Source organism: Amaranthus tricolor, chromosome 14 (genome assembly GCF_026212465.1).
Source record: "Amaranthus tricolor cultivar Red isolate AtriRed21 chromosome 14, ASM2621246v1, whole genome shotgun sequence".
In the NCBI taxonomy this organism is placed as follows: domain Eukaryota; kingdom Viridiplantae; phylum Streptophyta; class Magnoliopsida; order Caryophyllales; family Amaranthaceae; genus Amaranthus; species Amaranthus tricolor.
In genome coordinates this window covers 79,015-100,603 of record NC_080060.1, presented here as the reverse complement: position 1 = coordinate 100,603, position 21,589 = coordinate 79,015, and the positions used below count along the sequence as shown (strand labels likewise).

At 33.2% G+C, this 21,589-nt stretch overlaps 1 protein-coding gene across 6 annotated transcripts; it reads right to left on the bottom strand.

The window, feature by feature from the left end:
- Positions 1–396: 396 nt before the first annotated feature.
- Positions 397–21,130, bottom strand: LOC130800132 (puromycin-sensitive aminopeptidase-like). 6 transcript variants are annotated; one of them, XM_057663491.1, is made up of 33 exons: positions 20,855–21,120; positions 20,033–20,121; positions 11,036–11,110; positions 10,902–10,946; positions 10,595–10,735; positions 10,403–10,478; positions 10,235–10,314; positions 9,988–10,101; positions 9,822–9,896; positions 9,619–9,726; positions 9,311–9,523; positions 9,169–9,230; positions 9,004–9,031; positions 8,834–8,920; positions 8,714–8,739; positions 8,542–8,605; positions 8,368–8,448; positions 8,193–8,240; positions 8,067–8,085; positions 7,895–7,899; positions 7,766–7,777; positions 7,583–7,639; positions 7,385–7,494; positions 7,220–7,300; positions 6,936–7,119; positions 5,387–5,535; positions 5,147–5,285; positions 4,893–5,039; positions 3,381–3,462; positions 3,125–3,300; positions 1,842–2,069; positions 1,332–1,403; positions 397–563 (listed from the first exon to the last, which is right to left on the bottom strand). In XM_057663491.1, exons 2-33 carry the CDS (start codon positions 20,057–20,059, stop codon positions 483–485), a joined length of 2,892 nt encoding a protein of 963 aa, XP_057519474.1. In that variant the 5' UTR covers positions 20,060–20,121; positions 20,855–21,120; the 3' UTR covers positions 397–482. The 6 variants fall into 6 exon arrangements, with proteins under 6 accessions (XP_057519474.1, XP_057519471.1, XP_057519472.1 ...); XM_057663488.1 differs by having other exon boundaries at positions 7,766–7,899; positions 20,855–21,130; XM_057663489.1 differs by having other exon boundaries at positions 7,766–7,899; positions 10,235–10,308; positions 20,855–21,121.
- Positions 21,131–21,589: the final 459 nt, after the last annotated feature.

Below are 21,589 nucleotides of genomic sequence, written 5' to 3'. Positions count from 1 at the left end.
TTTAAGTTGAATAGAATCGTAAGATTTTGAGGGGAGGTGTGTGATACCTTAGAAATTGTCTTAATATATGATAAATAAGTGAATATTGCTTATCTTGTGGAAATTAAATTATTGTGTACGATTACGATTCAGAGAATATGTTAATTGGGATTAGTAGAGATCGTTAGTTTGAGAAAGAACTTGAAGTTAAGAGGTGGAGAATGTAACATCTGAACGTTTTAAGTTGGCTATAAATTTACTTTGAGAACAAAGTTGGTTTCAAGTTGAATAGTATGTAATGTATGATACTTTTAAAATTTTTAATTATGAATCAATTGCAAAGTTTAAAGGTTGAGAAGAGTATATGAAATTATTTGGGAAAAGAATATCATGGAAAATTAGAAATAAAAAAAATAATTGTAAAGAAATTTCAATTATTTTGAGTCAAAATATAAAGGTTGAATTGTGGACAAATAAACATTGACACTGTTAAAAATAAAACCTTAAGCTGCCAAACTCTTTGAAGCAATCTCAAAAACATTCTCGGATAGTCCATTAGCTGACATTATCATCTCTAACTGCGCCTGTAAATTTAAAAAATGCAAATTGTAAGTTGTAACAAGGAAGATACAAAATTAATGCATGAAGCACGCTGGGGCAGTTTTATGCCCATTTTACTTGAGAGGTAAATATTTTACTGAAGTTACATGGGTCAGGTGTTCAACTCTCATTAAAATGCATTTTTAATTTGAAAGAATGATGCTTTTCCCTCTAAATTCTCACGTGTCCGGCGCTTTCATGAAACTCCTTTATGCCCGATTAGTTTTTACTTTTACCAAATTGATTATTGATGTTTTATTTACAACCTCAATTCATTACCATTTTATTCTTTTCAATGTAAGGATGGAATTTAATTTGTAACTATTTGATTACATACTTTCATGAAACTAATAATAAAAGCATTAAAATTTAGAGAAAACTCATAAGGTTTAACATCTCAAATTCAGTCACTGTCTGTCAAAAAAATTGAAGAAAACATATTTAAGGAAGGCCCTTGAATTATTCAAGATCAAAAAGTTAACGTGAAATGTTTATTGAATAAGCAAAAAGTAGAGTACGCCAAAATTTCAGAAATTTGTTTTTATCAATCAACTGATCCATTCAAGAGATTTTTTTTATTGAATATTCAATAATTTTATTTATTGAATATTAATTTGAATTCAAGAGATTTTCGTATTTATATAGTTAACGAAGGACCCTATTCTAAAACTAAATGCAAAAATAAACGAGGCCACTATTATCTTTGCTCCACCCTTGATACGATTCTATTCAAAAAAACAAAAGAGCTTTACCTTAGCAAGGGTTTGACGGGTCTCATCATAACGTCTCCATCGAGAAAAAGCCGACACCATCCTTGAAGCCACCTGCAAAGATTGCGAGGGTCATGGAAGAGGAAAAACTCTTGTAAACAAAAGCAAATTAGCCGATACTAAAAAGGCGAATGAGGATATGTGGGGATCCTAATAAAGTATAAGATACTCAAGGATTTCAAACATAGTTTTTGGTTGAGTTTATTCCTTGACGATGATAGTCTATATAACATACTATGGGGCTTTAGTCAAAAGTTTAAATTTATGCTCGAAGCCTCATAATATGTAGATACAACATTAGAAATCAACACTTCATAAAATGAAGATAAAACTCAAGTTGCACCCAAAATGCAACTTATTCGAGAAATCCCTTATGTAACATGGATCATCTGTCTTTTAGACAAATTAGGATCGCTAGTGAGAAAAGGCAATCCTAAGTTGCTAATTTCCTCAAGATAAAAAGGAAAAAACAAGTTGCTAAAGAAAAAAAACCTGTGGGTTTATTTTGTCTAGCTGGACGACCATCTCTCCCAAAAATTTGTAACCTGATCCATCTTTTGCATGGAAATTCACAGGGGATCCACAAAAACCACCAATCAAAGCATAAACCTTATTTGGATTGCGAAGGTCAAATGCTGGGTGGTCTATTAGCTTTTTAACATTCTCAACGTTGCCAGGAACATCTGACATTGCTTGAAGTGCAAACCATTTGTTGACAACCTTAAACAAGGAGTGGGGTAGGAAAAAAATAGATGTTAGTAATTATAGTAGGAAAAATTGTTTCTAAAAAGCCAACCTTTTGGCCATCTGCAAATAAAGGGTCAACGTTTCAATTATTCAATAAAAAGACAACCTTTGTCTCATTTTTGCAATTAAAGAGATAGCAGGTAAAGCAATCCTACTGTGACCAGATAACTCGAGTTCCTTAAAAAAACAGAAATAAAGTTCTTAAAAAAAGTCCTTGTATACCTTTATCTTCATTGCATTTATTAGCTAAACTCATCAAGTAATCCATGAACAAATCATCTGAATCTACCTCCATTATTCTACCAAAAGCTCCAACATAACTAATGCTACATTTAGCTTCCTTGAATTTACTCCCATACTAAATTCTAATAGACACGTTTTCATTCATTATGTTCACAATTACACAAAAATCCTATTTCTAATGTGTTTAACCAAATTCCACCATAAGAGTAAATTTCAACAATTACTAAGCAAATCAACAATTATCAATAATGAGACATCAATTGCAGAAATTTAGAATTAGAAACTTACTTAGGTTGTGATATTTTAGTGGAAATCAACTTTGCCCTATTGCATTTGTGTCGCCATTGGAGAAGAATTAAAGGGACCGATTTTTTGGGTTGAAGATGCAACAACTGGTTTGGCCGGGGGTTGAAGATGCAGCAACTGGTTTTTTGTGGGTTGAAGATGCGAAATTAAGGAGGAAGATGCAGCACTATTTTCGTGGGTTTGCAAGGGGATTGGAAGATGTTTGTGAATTTTGAAATAAAGTGGTGATGATAGAGACAAATATGTATGGGTAGGTATGCGAAATAAATGCTAACCGGTTACCAGTAAACTATCTCTTTAATTGCAAAAATGAGACAAAGGTTGTCTTTTTATTGAATAAATGAAACGTTGACCCTTTATTTGCAGATGGCCAAAAGATTGAATTTTTAGAAACAATTTTAAAAATATACAAAATACTTTAAAGCATATTCATCTTTTCGATGATAAATCTAAAATCTAAATCTGATTGAGAAGCTTACCAAAAAGTCGTACTGCCATTTATCATAGAAGTCGGCCAAAACCTTGTCAGTGATTGTGCCAGTCCTCTGAGTAATCGCTGCTAAAGCTGCAAACTGATCTGTCATGTTTGTGGCCGTTTTATATTCACGCAGAGCAAGCTCAGTGCATTCTGGGTCATCAAGTAAGGCAAGATATGCTGCAGTATGTTCAAGGACCATAATAGATTAATATATTGTCATATCCCAAAGCAGATTACAAACAGAAAGTGTAACACACCAAGTGATACGTTCTTTAGTGCCCGCCTGGCCATATTAGAATGGTTAAACTCATATTGCTCGGAGGACTTGTTTTCTAGTACCTGTAAAACAATCGAATTCAGTATCAAGGAAAAATTAACTCAAAGTGGAAGTCACCCTAACAAAAGCCAAGACGCAGCTATTCAACAGACAACAGAGCCAGGTTCCCCTTAAAAATCCTGATGTGGCCCAACAAAACAGGATCAGAGCAAACATTTTTTGATCGAGGCAGGCCCTTGAAATATCCTAAAAAATAGAAAACCCAGGGTAGATTGTTATTGGGGGCAACAACACATGTAAAACGTTTTTTGAGCTTTGTTGCTGCAGGTTAGATTATGTATACAATAAAAACCCTCTCAGACTATGTATAAGATAAAGGACCATCAGATTGTGAATATGTTTGGTATAACCCTTAAGAGGTATTTGATATGGAGGATAAAAAGAAATGGAATTTAAAAGGTTAAGTAAATGAAATAATATTAATAAGTATTAAACTTATTGGTTTGGCATTAATATGGTAAGAAAAACACTGAAGTGATTTCCCTTTCTTCTTGTTACTCTTAGAAAATGATAGGAGTCAAAACAAGGGTAATGATTAACCCAAAGAAATGGAATGACTCAAATTCTTTTATACCAAACAATAACTAATGGGATGTCTTACCTCATTTCATTACCCAAATCCAAAAAATCTATACCTAATAGGCCCTAAAAGTGTTTCTCAAATAGAGAAACTAAAAATGAGTCAAACACCCTCCTATTCAGGAGTTGAAACAATTTTCAAGAGGTATAAAATGGATTGTGTAAATAAATCCTGGATAGTATAAAATGGAGAAGCTACAAATTTTAATTTCTCATCTTAACTTTTCAAAAAAAACAAAAAAAAATTCCTCTGACGACATAACTTTATTTTCCTATAATTACGCAAAAGATATCTTAGTTAAACCACAATCCCTATAAGTAAGCTAACCATATTATTTTAATTCTTGATTTTAGAAGAAAAAAAAGTATAATTAGTTATTTCTTTTATATTGTAGAGATATCTATGCAATACAATGTACATCAAAAAAATATGTATCACAATGGTTAATCAAATGTATTTTTCTTCAGTAAGTTCAATATATAATCTAAACATAAGCAATTTAAAAAATCATTAATTTCACAATTATCATATCAATCAATATATGTACTGAATTCGGGTTCTTGTTTAACAATTTCACTTGGGAACAGAGAAAGTATTTTTTTTTTCATTTGGTAATACTTTAAAAACGAAAAAAAAAATGTCAAAAGAGAAAATGAAAGGGCCAAAAACTCATATCAAACTCATTTTAGAAATATAAAGCCAAGAATCTAATTCTAGAAAGTGTTTCTCCATAATCAATTACGCCAAACATACTCTATGTATAAGATAAATCCGCTATCTAGCTATGTAAAAGATAAGACCCTATCAGACAGTGTAAAGCCCCAAGTCTAAACAATGTTTAAAACTTTTTACCGTGCAAAGGAAATCAGCTTTCAGCTGCACAGCAAGCTCCTTTCTGATGAAAGTTCTGACTGCATGAACAGCATCAGGATCCGCAACTTTCATAATGTCCATGATCTCCCCCTCACCAGGGAGAGTTATAGCCTTTGCAATGAATTCCTGTCATTAGAGCAGGGAGAGAAGAACAAGCTTCACCAAATGCTACTGCATAAGCAGAATAAAGCCATCACATTTAACACAATAGCAGGAATTCATGGGCATTTTACCTTATCCAAATTACTGTTGCGCAGAATGCTTTTGAACCCATCAACAAATTTTGCATTCAAAATTAGAGGCCTGTTTTGCTGGAAGTCTGCAACTAAGCTGAGCATTAACTTCCTGGCCAAAATCTGTCCTGCCTCCCAACTACAGCATAGAACACCAGTGGTAAAGCAAATTTCGTAGTTTTTGTCCAATTATAGGTTTATGTGTATGACATTATGAGTTAATAAATTAAACAAACATACCGGTTGAATTCATCCGAGTCATTGGCAAGAAGAAAGAAGAGATCACTATCAGAATAATCAGCTTCGAGACGGATAGGAGCACTAAATCCCCTTAACAAAGATGGAACAGGCTTCTCAAGTACATCAGAAAAAACAAATTCTTCTTCCTTCTGCAAAGCATTCATAACCAAACTTCTGGAATTAAAGGATGTTTGACAAATATAAATTCAGTGCTACAACCTCAGTTTTTTTGGATGGAATCAAAATTCAGTTTTGAATTACACAACTTATTAAATCATGTGCACTTCTAATAATGTTGAGTTGTAAATGATGTTTGCTGTCAAGGATTAATCTTAAAAAAAACCTCTTTGTTTTTACAAGAATAAGGTTGTGTATATCCAACCCTCTCAAACATTGTTCAGTAAGGAACAACTTAATGGCATTTGTATAGTAATGTGTTTATGTACCTCAATTATTAAAGTTGCAACATTTTCATATTTAAAGACCATATCTCTTCATGAGTGTAATGAATATTAAAATCTTGGTTATTTTTACAATATATACTTAACTAAAAATACTAGCGGTCAAAGTTAACACTGTTATGAGTTTCAAAAAAACCGACCTATGACCTAAACGGTCAATATCGGGAAGAAGTGTGAACTTTCAAGTCGGGTCATGGGCCATATATTTTTAAATGGCAGGTACCTATTTAAAAGATGTAGTACAGGTTATGATTTTTTATAAATTGCACTGGTATATACTCAATAATGCTGTTTACAGTCCAGTAGTAAAGTTAAAAAAAAAAACATCATTCATGACCTTTTAATCATACACTTCTCACTCTCACATCTTGGTTGTTTGTATCATAGAACATGCAGCAATATCTGTAAAACTATGTTAATTTTCTTACTGCAGATAAAAATATTTAGATCTAGCTAATAATGCAGTTAAGTGAGCTTGCTGATTATGCATGATCAGAAATTCAGAATATTATTGAAATATGAAATATCCCTTATGAAAGCAATAACTCCTCTGCCTTCGGCTTGGATGTACCAGAATCAGGTACCCGGTGTCCCAATCCGAATTATCCAGCAACTAACAAACTAACCGGGTACCTGGGTTTTTGGGTAGTTATGAACAGGTACTGTTGATCATGATAAGCAAACAAACTAAAGAAAACGGAGGTATAAAATTGCAGCTAACAGTCAAAACCTACCTGACTATCTGACTCATATCACATGCAGAACTCAATTCCAAGCAATAATGTTAACATAGGAATTTGTTGTAGGCAAAAAATATTTGTTCTTATTTTTTTCTTAATTTTTATTATATACTCAACTTAAGATACTTTTTATCAAAGTTGACACTGTTGATCATTCAAAAGAAAACAAACTAAAGAAATGGAGGTATAAGATTGCAGCTATCAATCAAAATCTACCTGACCAACCAACTCATATCACAGGCACAGCTCAAGATTCCAAGCAATGTTAACAAGGTTAAGAATCATAAAGCAAAATTCTTTATCCAATGATAATTATTAACTAAAGGACAACTAGAGTATCAATTAGACCTTTGTTACTCGAAGAACAGCTGTATGGACCGGCTGACCATTAATAACAAGAGACTCCAGTTTGCCATCATGATAAACAGAAGACAGGGGCATGTCCTTGCCGTGAGAATCAAGCAAACTTGTTGCAACTGGTATAAACATGGGCTCTTTGACTGGCTGACCAGGAGTTGGTGGCACCTCTTGGCTACAACATTATCGCACCAAGATCATTTATTTAACAGTAAAATTATTTGCATCAAAACTGGGAAGTGAAGAGGAAAAAGAAGTTTTATTGGCATATGTACCTGAATTTCAACGCAAATGTGTGCTTCTCGACATCATAAGATGAAGAGACTTTCACAATAGGTGTCCCAGCTTGCGAGTACCTTTTGCAATTGTTAACTTGGGGTCAAACATCCTCCAATAATCAATGGAACATTTGCAGAAGTTCATAAATTAACATTACTAACCAAAGCAAGAAATTCGCGAAATCTGCATTATTAGCATCCCTCATAGATGCAAAGAAATCCTCACATGTTACAGCATGTCCATCATGTCTCTTAAAGTACAAATCCATACCCTAAATTTGAGAAATTTTAAGTTAGCGCAAAAGACAGCCACGAAAGTCCAACTTTTAGTGATTCTCTACCTAAATGAGTCATTATTACCTTTCGGAAACCTTCACTACCCAACAAGGTTTTATACATTCTGACTACTTCTGCCCCCTGTTAGACATGGTAAATGCAACTTTCATTTTACAAAACTTAAAATTTATGATGGTAATAAAGAATTTCTTTGAATTTTAAGGATCTTTGATAGAAAAGATGATTCAAAATTAAAGAAATGTGCACCTTTTCATACACCTGCATTGAAAAAACCAAGACTAAATGAGTGGCCATGAATAAAAAGATGGAATGGGGAGCAAAGAAAAGCACAAGAGTTATGACAACTGAACATAGTATCAAGATGCCAAGACATACCGTAACTAGGATTTCCATCAGATCCAAAATAACAAAGCATACCCAAATCAGAGACACCGTCAAATAAAGCCAAGTTAAGGAAATCATAACAAAAAGAGGAACTTTAATAAAATAAAATAAATAAAAAAATAAGCACAATAGACAATGCATACTGTTTAAAATGAAAGTTTACCTGTATAAAAGTTGTCCATCTGCAAAGAGAAAGAGTAATATAATAGGCTTAGCTTTTGAGGCAGGGGCAGAAATCCGGACACTCCATAGAAGAAATCTTGAAAGAGAAAGTTTCACTAATGCTTACCTTAATGTAGGAATGTGGTCGCACAGGATGAGCCATAGGACCTGCATCCTGAGACATGAAAGATAAAACACTTTCAGGTTGTGCAAAATACATACACAATCAGTCCGTCAACTACTCGAAACAAAGTTTTAGAAAACTAAGCATTTACGTCTCAATTGTCAACAAAGCAAGTAACCTGAGGATATTGATAATTCCGAAGCCTTGAAACATCAGCAATGCGCTTCACAGTGCGACTTCCCATGTCAGACGAAAATTCCTAGATGATGAAAATCATTATATGAAAAGCTTCAATTTTAGCAATTCTGATCTCCGAGCTACGAAACTTATATTATTTATATTAAAACAATACCTGATCACGGAAGACAGTTAATCCTTCCTTCAAGCTAAGCTGGAACCAATCCCGACATGTCACTCTGTAACAGGATATATCTCAAAAACCACAATACTAACAAAAGTGCAGACAACACATAAAAAACTCTAAAAACATTTTCAAAAAAGAAAATGGCTCAAAAGTAGCATACCTATTACCAGTCCAGTTGTGGAAGTACTATGATAACAGTTATCAAAAAAGGACATAAATTAGTACAAGCTAATATTGAAATAAAAGCCACAATCACAAAAGCTGTATGATGACAGTTTACCTCATGACCAATTACACCTAAAATTGCAGCATAATCTGCATCAGTAGCAGTTTCCGGAGATGCCAAAACAAGCTTTGAATTGAAAATCTGGCAAAAAAGAACATATTGAGTTTCATGGGAAAGGTCAATGACAAGCACAAAACATAAGCTGAAACTTCTCATAGACATACATTTAAACTCTTGTTCTCCATTGCTCCCCTGCAAGCACGAAACATAAATTTTGAATCATTATTTCTAATTTGCAAACAAAAAGAACAGTCATTCGAGAGAGTAAAAATCAACTACAAGAGCTTTCTCTAAAAGTCCAATGATTTTTTTCCAAGAATGAATCTTACATATTAAAGTCTGGAACAGCAACAATATTAAAAAGATCTAAATCATATTCCAAACCAAAAACCTGTGGAGAAACAGCAAAGCTCTCAGAAACAAAATCAACTGGAAGTTACAAAAGAGGAATGAGAAAAATAGAGAACTGACATCTTCATCCCACTTCATGGCTGCCTTAAGAGAATACATAGCATGTGCAGTCTTTGGTAAATCCTCAAAGGGAGTCCAGATCCTGAGAGTGACCTTACGGCCAGAACGAGTAAGAAATGTGTCATCTCTGCTCTCCAGTTGCCCAGCAACCAAGGCAAACAGATATGACGGCTTCTTGAATGGATCCTCCCAAACAACAAAATGCTTGCCACCCTGTCATTACTAATGATCAGCTTGTGTGTAATATGTCGTACAACAATACTAAAACTTAGTCACATACCACATTACTGCCCAACTAGTTTACTCACCTCAATGTCACCTTGATCTATGAGATTCCCATTGGACAACAAGACCGGATATTTGCTTTTATCAGCTTCAATGCGAATTGTGTATTTTGACATAATATCAGGACGATCCTGGCAATATTACAAAGACAAGAACCCAAATTATCTAATGACCAAGCAAATCATTAGAGTGCAAACCACTATATCCAGAAAACTAGAAAATCAACCTGAAAGAAAGTTATTTTTCGAAAGCCCTCTGCTTCACATTGTGTGCAGAAATTTCCAGAGGACTTGTATAGACCCTGTTTCAAGAAAGGCTAATATGTGAGAACATGACATACAAAAAAAAAAAAAAAAAAAAAAGTGCAATTCGCAAGATTAAACATTTCTCACCTCCAATGAAGTGTTGTTTTGAGGGTATATCTCGGTAATAATTTCCAATGTGAATTTACCATTTGGTGGGGATAAAAGCGTCAAATGGCGTGAGTCCACATGAAATTCTCCCTCCTAAACAAAGCAAAAAGATCAAACATGTATATACAACCAAAATCACATATAACAAACATAGATGTGGCAATTGAAAGTAATAGCAGAGTAAGATAATCAAGTTAAAACTTCAAAATCATGGAAAATAACATACTTTTAGCTCCTTCCCATCAATCTTGACCGAGACCAGCTTTAGATCCCGACCATCCAAGACTAAAGGAGCAGAGACTGAAGCTAGTGTGGAGACAAAGAACATCAGTAGAGAATCTTAAAGCTAACGAGTACATGGAAAAGGAAAAACAATGAGGTATACGCGCAACACCTTCATGAGCAGAGAAAACAGATATGTTTGAAAAGACATATGTCTTATCTTCTTCCAGTAAAAATTTCAACTCCACCTAAAACAACAAATACAAGTAGATCAGCCAATTAAAAAACAATGAAATATCAACAAGAACAACTGCGTATTGACTTTTCTATTGATAAAAATTAAATAGAAGTAAAAGGCGCGTACAGTATCAAAGTAGTAATCAGGCTTCTTGTAGTCTTTCAAGAAAATTTCTTTTGGGGCCTCCATATTCAATTCTTGGGCGTGCTTTGGCAATGGTCCAGTCGTCACTGAACAAAAAAGCCTTTTGTAAACTTCCTGTCTCCTCTGAGGCAAGATAACACTCTTAGACATAGTATAACATAGGAGTGTATAAATAATATATGACATATCTTGTATGTGGGGAAACGATGGTTCCTTGGCAAGGAAGTCTTCCATGGAACAGAATTGACAAGATTAAACAAAGCATAAGACAGAAATTTAGAAAACTTACATAGAGGGAGGGATATAAGAAACGATGGTTCCTTGGCAAGGAAGTCTAAACACACAAGCAAATGAACGAACTTCAGCAAAAACAGTTCCAACAGAACCTTACAAAAATGCCCAAAATCATTCAACTAGACAAACCTCCAAAGTGAGAAATGTACTGTGTCTTGCTAGACTCTTAACAGGGCGTCGGATACTGCTAATTCGACACAAACCCTGGAGTTGCATAAAAAGTTAAACATAAATCATAAATTATTTCATCACATCACTTATTATTCAAAACTATTCAATTTGGTTTTCTGCAATAAGAATTGAACTAGAACAAAAGGGATGAGATAATCACAGGAGAAGCATGAAATGAAACCAAATCTAAAAGATGGGTCTTCGATAAAACAAAAACATGATTACTTTTGAAAGATGAAGGCAAAACCAACCGAGCCATTCAACTCTAAATCTTTGCCAAAAATGTTATCCTCAAATAATAAACCCCACAAAAATTCAATATCAATACTTGTATGATGGATCAATTACTGACCAACTTTTAATAAGGCTTGGGACTTCAAGATTCAGATCAATATACTTCAGGCGATAACCGACTTTTTGTTTTATAGAGTGTTCAAATTCTAAATCGGATATTGAATATAAGGTCAACAAATAACTAATGATCGAGACGTAAGTCGCAATATAATGGAAGAATTCACGAAAATTTTGTATAAAAATACCTTCGATACTTGACGAATCTGATTGGAAAACTCACAAAATTGCTATCTAAATGAAACAAAGTTCTACTCAAAACAATAAATCAAGAGCAAAAATTACATATCAAATCAATTCAGCTTCTACCATTTATTTATATATTTGTAATCATTTATTAATTATAGATATATAGTTAAGATCATTTATTTATAGCTGTAAGTTTAATTTTACGAGTTTTAATAATCACTATAAATCAACAAGTGCATCTATTATGATTATCTTAATCAATTCGATGACACAGCTTTTTAATGAATATTGACTTATTTTATTTACCTTTGACTTAACTATTAACAATACATATTGTCTATTCTACTTTCTTAGTTCAACATCAACATTGTTTTTATCTTCTCATTTCAAACGCTTGATGTACAATCATGGTAATTTTTTCTCTTAATTTCGTTTAATATACCAAAACATCTAAAAATTCACATTGAATTTTGATACAAAAATTGTAATTAACTCTTAAAAATATTAACGGGTATACTTCCTCCGGTTTCTAATAGTTGTTACACTTTTCTCAAATGGAATTATTTTATTAGTTGCTACACTTACCATTTTCGGTAAAAAAAACCTAATGAAAGTACTCTTTTACCCTTACTATTATTTTTATTACTCAACTTATTTAAAATAACAAACACTGTACAACTAATTAATACATAGTGTCTTTACTAATTGTCCCCAACAACCCCTTTCATTATGGGATTCATCCCCAACTACTTACATTAAACATTAAAAGAAAAAAAAAATCCCAACTACTACCCAGTTCATCCCCAAACTTGACATAAATCCATTTCATCCCATATTCTCTCTTCCAAACATGTTTTCACCTTAAAACCTTAAATTTGTAGAGGGGTTTCAATTAAAATTTCTCCATTTGATTAATCATTGGGTGCAACAAAACTTTTGCTATGTTTCGAATTTATGAGGGTTTTATTGTGCCTTAATTATGGTAATTTTTAGGGATTTCGAATTTTTTAAGGATTTCGAATTTATCAACTAAGTAAAGTATATATTTGGTTTCATTGTGCATCAGTTTGGAGATTAATTAGTGTTTTGGTTGTTGTGGGTTTTGAAGTTCAACAACTGAGTAGGAAATTTTTGAGATTTCACTTTGTAGCTATGAAGGGTAGGAAAAGAAAGAGCTCTACAGTTGACATGCTACAAAGAGAAGAAAAAGTGAAAAAAAGAATGGTAGAAGACTTAGAATTAGAAGGGGCAAATTAGAAAAAAAATTTGTTGCCCAATGAATTTCTTAATATTTTTGGTATCTTTAGCAAGGAGTATCCACACTTGTTCAGTGAACATGAGAGTATCACTTACTTCAATTCCTTTATTGTATGTATCTGAACCAGATCCTAAGTTATTTGGACCAAAAGATAGCCAAGGGTGTCTTGACTGGACTATAGGTGATCTGGACCATAAGGTATCCCTTGAACAATCACTAACTAGAAGGAATGTACCAGTTGAAGAAGCTTGGAAAGATTTGCTGGAAACTTAAAAGGTTTAACTTGCGGGAAAAGACAAATGATAATAAAAGATCTGCTAGAATCAAGGTCATTTAATGAAAATAGAGACAAAACAGTGACTTTGCAGTATCTCTCCTATAACCATAGTGTATCTAGCATATGTAGTCATTGGGAATAGGAAAGGGTTTCACCTTTTTGGGAAAGGTTGAGCTCTGTATTAAATGCATGGTCTTAGGGGCAATGGAAGGAGGCCACGTAAGAATAAATAGTCGTCTTCACACGAAACACCAAATACGTGTATTGAAATCAATAATAGCAACATCACAAAGGTCAAAACAAACATTCCATAAGGCAATGAAAAGCTGAGTAGAGACATGCACAGAGTATAAATAGCAACCTTACACATCAAATAAACATGATTGACTTAGGCCTCACGCTACATACAAGCCCTAATATCAATCCTCCAAGCTAAAAGTCATAGTGCAGTTGGGCAAGGGTTTATTAGGCATACACCTGGAACTCTTATTGACTTGGGCATCAGAAAAAGTCATCTGAAAACCATTCTAGGCCCTCCTAACCCTTGTTGCTTATGCACGAAAGACATTACAATGATCTTATTGCAAAATTGGCAAGATAGCAAGGACAAACCCCAAAAAACCAACATTAATCTTTCTTCAAACATGACCCTTAGGCTAATTCAAACTTAGTCATTAATTAATTGTATTCAGTCTCAGATAGGAACATTTAGTTTGCATAATAATGACATGGTTTGTTGTTGATTAATTGCGGCTGATATTTTTGTCATACTTCACTTCGTAATGTTGGACTATTTGTTGGGTTGTTGTTTAAAGTTTTGTTGGATATGATGAAATTTTATAGTTTTCCAATGAGTTATCTCGATGAAGTCACATACTGAGAGATAAAAGGGATTTAAAATGATGAAAGCATTTAATGATCAAATGACAAGTTCTAGAGTGGTCAATAGAGTTTGTGTGCCTAGATTTGTACCTATGTTTGATTGAGTTCATTCTATGTCCTTGATGCATGTGTGATTAAAGAGGTTCTTGCATGGGTTGCTACAATCATTTGCAAAACGAAGTTTTCAAATGAACTAACCTTAGCTTCCTTTTCATTATATACGTCATAAATACCTGAGCCAAATTTTTCTTGTGTGATTAGCAATTTCATTTTTTTTGCACCAATTGCTTGTGTTGTGAGTGTTCATATGCATATTTTCTTCATAAAATTGAACAAAAGCATCTACAAACGTTGTGTTTGACTGGTTTTCAAAAATTTCATTTTCTTCACCATCTGATGAGAAGGCGTAGACTTCATCATCTGAGTTTGATTCAATCATTTTTTCCAGGTTTGATTCATCAAAATCCAAGTACAAGTAGTCATCTTCCATGTCAACTCAAGCTACAACAATTCAACAATCAAGCAACAACCACCACTCACAAGAGCTCAGAAGCAATGCAAAACATCAAAAACCAAGAAGGAACAACCCAACAAATAGAGAGAAAAATCAACAACTAAAGAATGTGCAAGTGTGCATTGTGTCAACTAGGAGTTAAAATGAAGTGTTGTGTGTAAGTGTTGTAATTACGCAAATTACATGTATGCTTCTTCTCCTTTTTTTCTTTCTTAAAGGATGGTAATGCTACCCAGGAATTAGGGCCAAAATGTTGAAAATTTTGAATAAGTATATAACTTCTCCCAAATATTTTGTGGGGCCCATGAACATTAGGAATGTTGTAATCCCTTTTATTTCTACCTAAACTAGTGCTTTTTTGGGGCCACTTTAAGTCTTTTTGTATTATTATTATTATATCAAGGGCAATATGGGCAATACACTTTCTCCTTGATTCTGTAGCTACAGTAATTGTAGCAACCTTTGAAAACTGGAGGAAGTATTAAAAGGGTTTTAAACTTCAAAAAACCTCAAAGTCTGGAATAAAATGGATGGACTAACATTAGGAGAAGGAAGGAAAATGTTAAATTATGACGTTGATGCACATAAAGCTCTTAGGGATGGATACATCAACTTGTATGCTGTTATGGATGATGTCTTAATTATGATGTTGTTGGGAACAAACATGAGGGAGCCACTTGTAAAATTGGAAAACAAAAGCATCAAAAATGACTAGTCAAGATTCTTCTATGCACCCACAAAAGGAAGGTAAACCACATGACACCATCTCACATGTTGCCAAAACAAAACCCTGAACCCTAAACTCTGACCTCGAGCCCCGAGCCCTGAACAACAAACCCCAAACCATAAACCCTAAACCATAAACCCTAGACCCTAGACCCTAAACCCTAAACCCTATAACCTACACATGTGGCTTTTGAAGGTTTGCGGAGGGCTGCTACTCACTTGTTTCGTTTCGCCATTTACCCAAATGAAAAGGTTGTTTGTGTTTTCCTAAAAAAAAAAAAGAAATCATAGGCAAGATAGTTGTTACTCTCCTTTCGAAAAAAATAATGGAATAACGTTGTTGTGTCATGAAAAAAAGATCAGAGAGGTTATTTGTTTCAAAGTATTAGGCGAAACAAAAAGAGAAGGTGAATAGGGACCTGATTTTTCTTTTGTTAGGTATTTAACAAAAAAGGAAATATAAAAAGAATTGCTTAATATATCAACTAATTCATATTCCTTTACAATTATTTTTGATTCTCAATTCTCTATGATAATGTTTTCCCGAATAATTTCATATACTCTTCTTACCCTTTGAACCTTACAATTGAATCAAAAATTAAAACTATAAAAATTTCCATGCATTACATACTATTTAACTTTAAACTTTCAAATGTTACATTGTCCACCTCTTAAATTCAAGTTCATCCTCGAACTAACAATATCCGATAATCCCAAATAACCTATTCTCTAAATCACACACACACAATTCTCCAATTTCAATAATTCAAATTCCACAAGATAAGAAATATCCACTTACCATAGATTAAGACAATTCCTAATGTATCACACACTGCCTCTGAAATCTTACAATTCTACTCAACTTAAAAATAACGTTGGTCCTAGAACTTGCTCACACTTGACAGTCGTAAGCAAATATATGGCTCACACAAGAAATATTCAATACTAGATGAAACGAGTTGAGAAATTCATATATATACAAATGTCCATCCCTCTTGACGTCCTATGTCTCTCGATTGACCTTTATGATGATATAATATTGTTTACCTTGATAACTCACGTGTTACCTTGCGCAAAGATAGCTCTTTTATATGGCATAACAACGCTCCAATCAAGAGACTAATTGCTTATTTGACGGGTCCAAGCTATGGTGAGTTGTACTACCTCGCAAAGTTATCACTACGACACCCATGCAGCCAAACTCTACTTCATACGCAACCTCTCAAACATAACATCTGACTCCAACTTAATACGAGAACGTAATCTAGACCATTTAAAACAATGACACATAAACTCAAGTGGTATTCCTCAATCTGCTAATGTCGCATTATACAAACAACTAGGATCTCAAATTTATGTAATACTTAATATAATCTCTTAATTCAACTAAATCATAACCACCTTGATATAAGGCCATGTCAAAACGCAATTTTTGGTGTTACGCGTAATAAACAAAGCTATTACTTCTATGTTCTATCATTATCAATCAATGGGCGTAGCTCCTATAAAGAACAACATACCACATAAAAAATATATCCTAATTAAGTGATAACCTTCCTGATTCCCAATCATAAAGTTATTTCTTATACCAACCTCAATGTATAACTATATTCAAATCGAAAGGAATTCCATACTCCTTATTTTTTACTTCAACGTAAATTCTTAGTATAACAAAACCATGTCACAACCTAACGCCTTGATGTATAACAAACCAATGCTAGGACAATAAAATCTTAAGTATATCATCTGATAGCTCTCATCCGAGGGATTACAGGAAATTAGCATATATATAACTTCAACCATTTGATAAACCTATAGTAATTTTGATAGACATGAACTCCTTTTCAATCCCCTTTACATATCCTTCGTTTTTACACTTTTACGCAAATTCCAAATGCCTTAGAAATGTAATCCACACGTGTAGAAGACTAAAATTGTTCGGGGCACAAACAGAAATTTCTTTTGACCAAAGATAACCCCAAATATCAATTATTTTGGTTTAGTTTTTATATCCAATCATTCAATCATCACATCCTCTATAAGCAGAGTTTTTCCAATTCTCAAATAAGAAAATACTCAAAATATTTCCTCAAAAAAAAGATTTTTACTTTCATGGTGATAAATTCTAATTTAGTTCCTCCATACAGTTCATCGTAAACATTTTATACAAATAATAATAATAGAATTAAACTTTGCATGTATAAACTTCCACAAACCACCTCCAAGCCTAAATTTCAAAATAACATACTTTTCGATAATCCAATAAGGCTACAACTTCAAAACTATTCTTGATTAAATATAGAGTACAATAACCCAAAATCCTTTATAGGTTAAACTAATATACTTCGTACCTCAAAAAATAAACCAACTTACTTTACAAAGAAACGGATCTTCAAGACAACTCTCTCTAACTGAATCAATAAATTTACATATAGTAATTCATGTCCCATCCTTACCTTTATCATGGCTTCTTAATCGAAATCCAATCCATTCATAATTACCTTAAGTCATATTGAATTTAAAACCAACCTATTACAACCTCTAAATAATCCAACATCTTTGAAATTTCTAACACCGGTGTTCTCCCCTTTCATCCCAAGCACTAGTTATACGGCAATATATCTCAAGTTCCCACTTGGAAATGATCAACTCATAAGTAAACCTGTGTTGAATTAAATATAAAACCTATTAGAACCTCAATCATAAATTTCAATATTCTAAGGTAACTGAATTCATATTGTAATCATTACCAATACAATACAATTCTTCTCATGCATTAAACAAACTTTGTATCACGGTTAATCTTTAGCTTTGCATTTTTTCCTTAAACTTTCTAGACATGAACACTTAGATTTATCATCTTGAATATATTTAGGAAAGATTCTATACTATGAGCCACTCTTCACTAGTAGTCTCTTCAATATTAATGAACTTCAAAATATACTTGCTAAATCAATAATTAGGTACTTACAATATTACTAAATGACTTCTTTGGTTTAATAGCCTCAAATTATCATAACTTGAAATTACAAACCTAAGATGTCAATTTTGCCACATTCATATCATATCGTTATATTAACTTAAGTCTACCACTGTAGATCCTTTAAAACAACTTAAGCGAATATCCTACTTCTATTTTCGATGCTAATATACCTAAATTGTACTTAACAAAACCTCAAGTTCACGAGTGGCATTCCTTTTTAAGCTATAATTTCTCTTCTAACCACCAAAAGAACTTTGTATATTCTCAATAATAAGCACATAATTTCTTGACAACTCTACTAATTCTACAGGCTGCAATATGTATTATTTTTAGAATTATCTTCCTAAACGAACTAGTCTAAATCCATAACAATGTGATAAGATTCCACAACCTGAAAAGTCCATTGGTTACATCAAAATATGAGCACTATAGACAACTCAATCAGTAAGCATTAATAATTATCTTATGCTCTTATCTTAGGCAAACCTATCACAAATGACTTGCAATACTTTGTCTTCACTAAAACTTCCAGTAAATATAAACGTCATAACAGTTGAACTCTCTTATGGCAAAGGCACTATTGATCCCTCACAATCATCTTGTCCTTGCCTTCATGCATCAATCTATAATCCTTATCATAGATCAACAGACAATGGGTAATAGTGACGCGATATCAATTAGGAGGGTGACATCCATGATTTACAATATAAGCACTTAAAGCATAACTTCTCAAACAATAACCGACAAGAAAAGGATAATAAGCCTAAAGGCATTTTCATATAACACATCAAACATTGTATCGATGAACTGAATTTTCTTGTCACCATGATCAATTGTTAAAGCGTTTCCCATTTTACCCCACAATTCTCACTTCTCGCATCCTACATTTTCTAAGAAAACCTAACTAACTCAAACACCTAGGACAATATTACAATTATGTTTACTTCTACTCTAATCTCTTGTCGTAAGAATCTAAGTCCTCAAGTTAAACTTTTTCAATACTTTAAAGATCGTATCCCTACTAGGTGAACTAACAAGGGATTTGCCACAACCAATTGTAACAACCCAACTTAGTTATTGTCAAAGAAAATTCGTGGGTTTAATTGCCCAAAATGAATCTAATCTCAAAACAATATCCTGTAAAAGTAACAGATCACAAATCCTAAATATAATGATGGCAAGTAATCTCAAGTCCATCGGCTCGAGCACAGTCCAATTTATACAAGTAACTATAATAGTCCAGCATAATCAACCTTGCCCAATCTATTACATAGTTTTGATATAGCCAAACATGACTACTACAATATTAACTCGACTTAAACTAAAGAACATCCAAGAGCAATCTCATTACCTCTATTGTCCCTTCCCTTCCCGACAGATACTGCTAGAAATCTAAAATGAAATGAATAACTGGGATTCTGAATTAACTGGATAAGAAGCAATCCAAAACATAACATATCGTGAAAAAACAAACCAAAAAGATGCAGTTGAAAGTAAAAAACCTAAAAGCAACATCAGTTTTAGATTTTTTGCGCACTATAAATCTAGTTGAGAGGAGCCCCATAGCTCTATGGTTATGTCACTCTCGGGTGAGGGTAGTGAATATCTTAATCACAGTTCGCCTCAAAATGGAGTAGAGAACAATGTGTCCTCCTACTTTATCCATGGTCGGCCCTCGAGCACAATCCACTAACTCATATCACAACAACGGCATAAATAATCACAAGCTTTATCGCAATAATTTTCTATTTCAAAAGAACTTTAAAAAATTATACCCTGCAACTACTCACTAACAACATCATTTCAAGGAGCAAGGTCCAGTCAACATCGATCAGCTAGAAGGGCTCCTCGTTGAAGTCGAATCCTGAATCATATCGATAATCACAATTATAACCAAGGTGTGTTATTATGCTAGTATGCCTACTCTACGACTTATTACATCTCCTCCTAAGACCATAATTCAAACATGATTATGTTCTAACAATCCAACAATTGAAATCCTAGAGTTGTCATTAACAATACAAATGAAATCCAAATTTATCAAAAAAAAAAAAAAAAACAATCCTCAATTGTCACTCAACAACTCTAGATGCCAACAAGAGAAATACTAACAACACCATCACACAAGCCGATCTTTTTATAGTTAACAAGATACTCATACTACAATCAAAAGGACAGAACTCAAGACCCTGATTTTTCAAATCCTCATAATATAGTTCAACGTTAAGTAATCCAAATCACTTAAATTTTATACTAATCGTTTACTTTTCTCTAATATTTCCAATCAAGATATACTATGCACATTCCAGTCAAAAATCAACAGTACTTAGTAAAATTTAATAATAAATTGCAAGAATGTCAATTATCCAACATTTTACCATAACAAACATATCTCAATAGAATCAACAACCTGAACATCCTCTAATCTATATACAAGTAATGTAAATCCATTAATTGATCTTATAATATGATGATGAGAAAACATGATAAAAATAATAATAATGACACAAAAGCAAGGGAAGATATACCCGTATAATTATAATAATACAGAAATTGAAAAAAAAAAAATAAAAGAAATACTCATCAAAGATTACCACCTTGTTTTTAGGATTCCAAGCGAAGAAAAGTAGAGAAAAATGGTGAGAATGCCGTGGCTTGACAGGTAGTGCTTCGAAGGTTTGCGGATAAAAAGGGGCTGCTGGTCATTTGTTTCGTTTCGCCATTAACCCAGATGAAAACGTTGTTCGAGTTATCTTGAAAAGAAAGAAATCAGAGGCAAGATGGTTGTTAATCTCCTTCCGAAAAATAATGGATAACGCAGCTGTGTCTCGAAAGAAAGAAGAGAGACGGCTGTTTGTTTCATAGTATTTCAGTTTGGGTCGGATTTTAATCAGATTGGGTTATAAATGGGCCTTTTGTTTTGGAAAATTTTAAAAAAATAAGATTATTTAACAACTTAATTTCCAAAATAAGCTTTGTGAAAATTTATTTTTCAAAATAAGCTTTCGAACATCCAAGCCTAGCCTCGGGTAAAATCGCTGTTATTAACGGCGAAAGAAGGAAAAAAAAATTAAAAGGTCAAAGTCGCTGTTACTAACAGCGTCAACTCCTTAAGTCGCTGTTAGTAACAGCGACTTTGCCCTTAATTTTTTTTTTTTTATGAACTAAAGTAGCCGATGTTAATTAGAAAAATAGTCGTTAGGAACTTGAAAATAGCCGTTGTAATGATGCTCTATAAATAGCTCCATTATTTCCCATACTTCATTATATCCATTCTACATCATTCTTCTTCTTTTCAATCACCGAAAACTTTGAGTACCTAACATCATTTC

Bases quoted from the DNA above. Each gene is read 5' to 3' on its own strand.
- LOC130800132 (XM_057663488.1), bottom strand. From the start codon at position 20,059: ATGATGTTGTTAGTGAGTAGTTGCAGG. The intron at 8,606-8,713 runs GTATGCTACTTT...ATCCTGTTACAG, and splicing joins CACAACTGGACTGGTAATAG to AGTGACATGTCGGGATTGGT. The intron at 7,301-7,384 runs GTTAGTAATGTT...CAATTGCAAAAG, and splicing joins TTCGCGAATTTCTTGCTTTG to GTACTCGCAAGCTGGGACAC.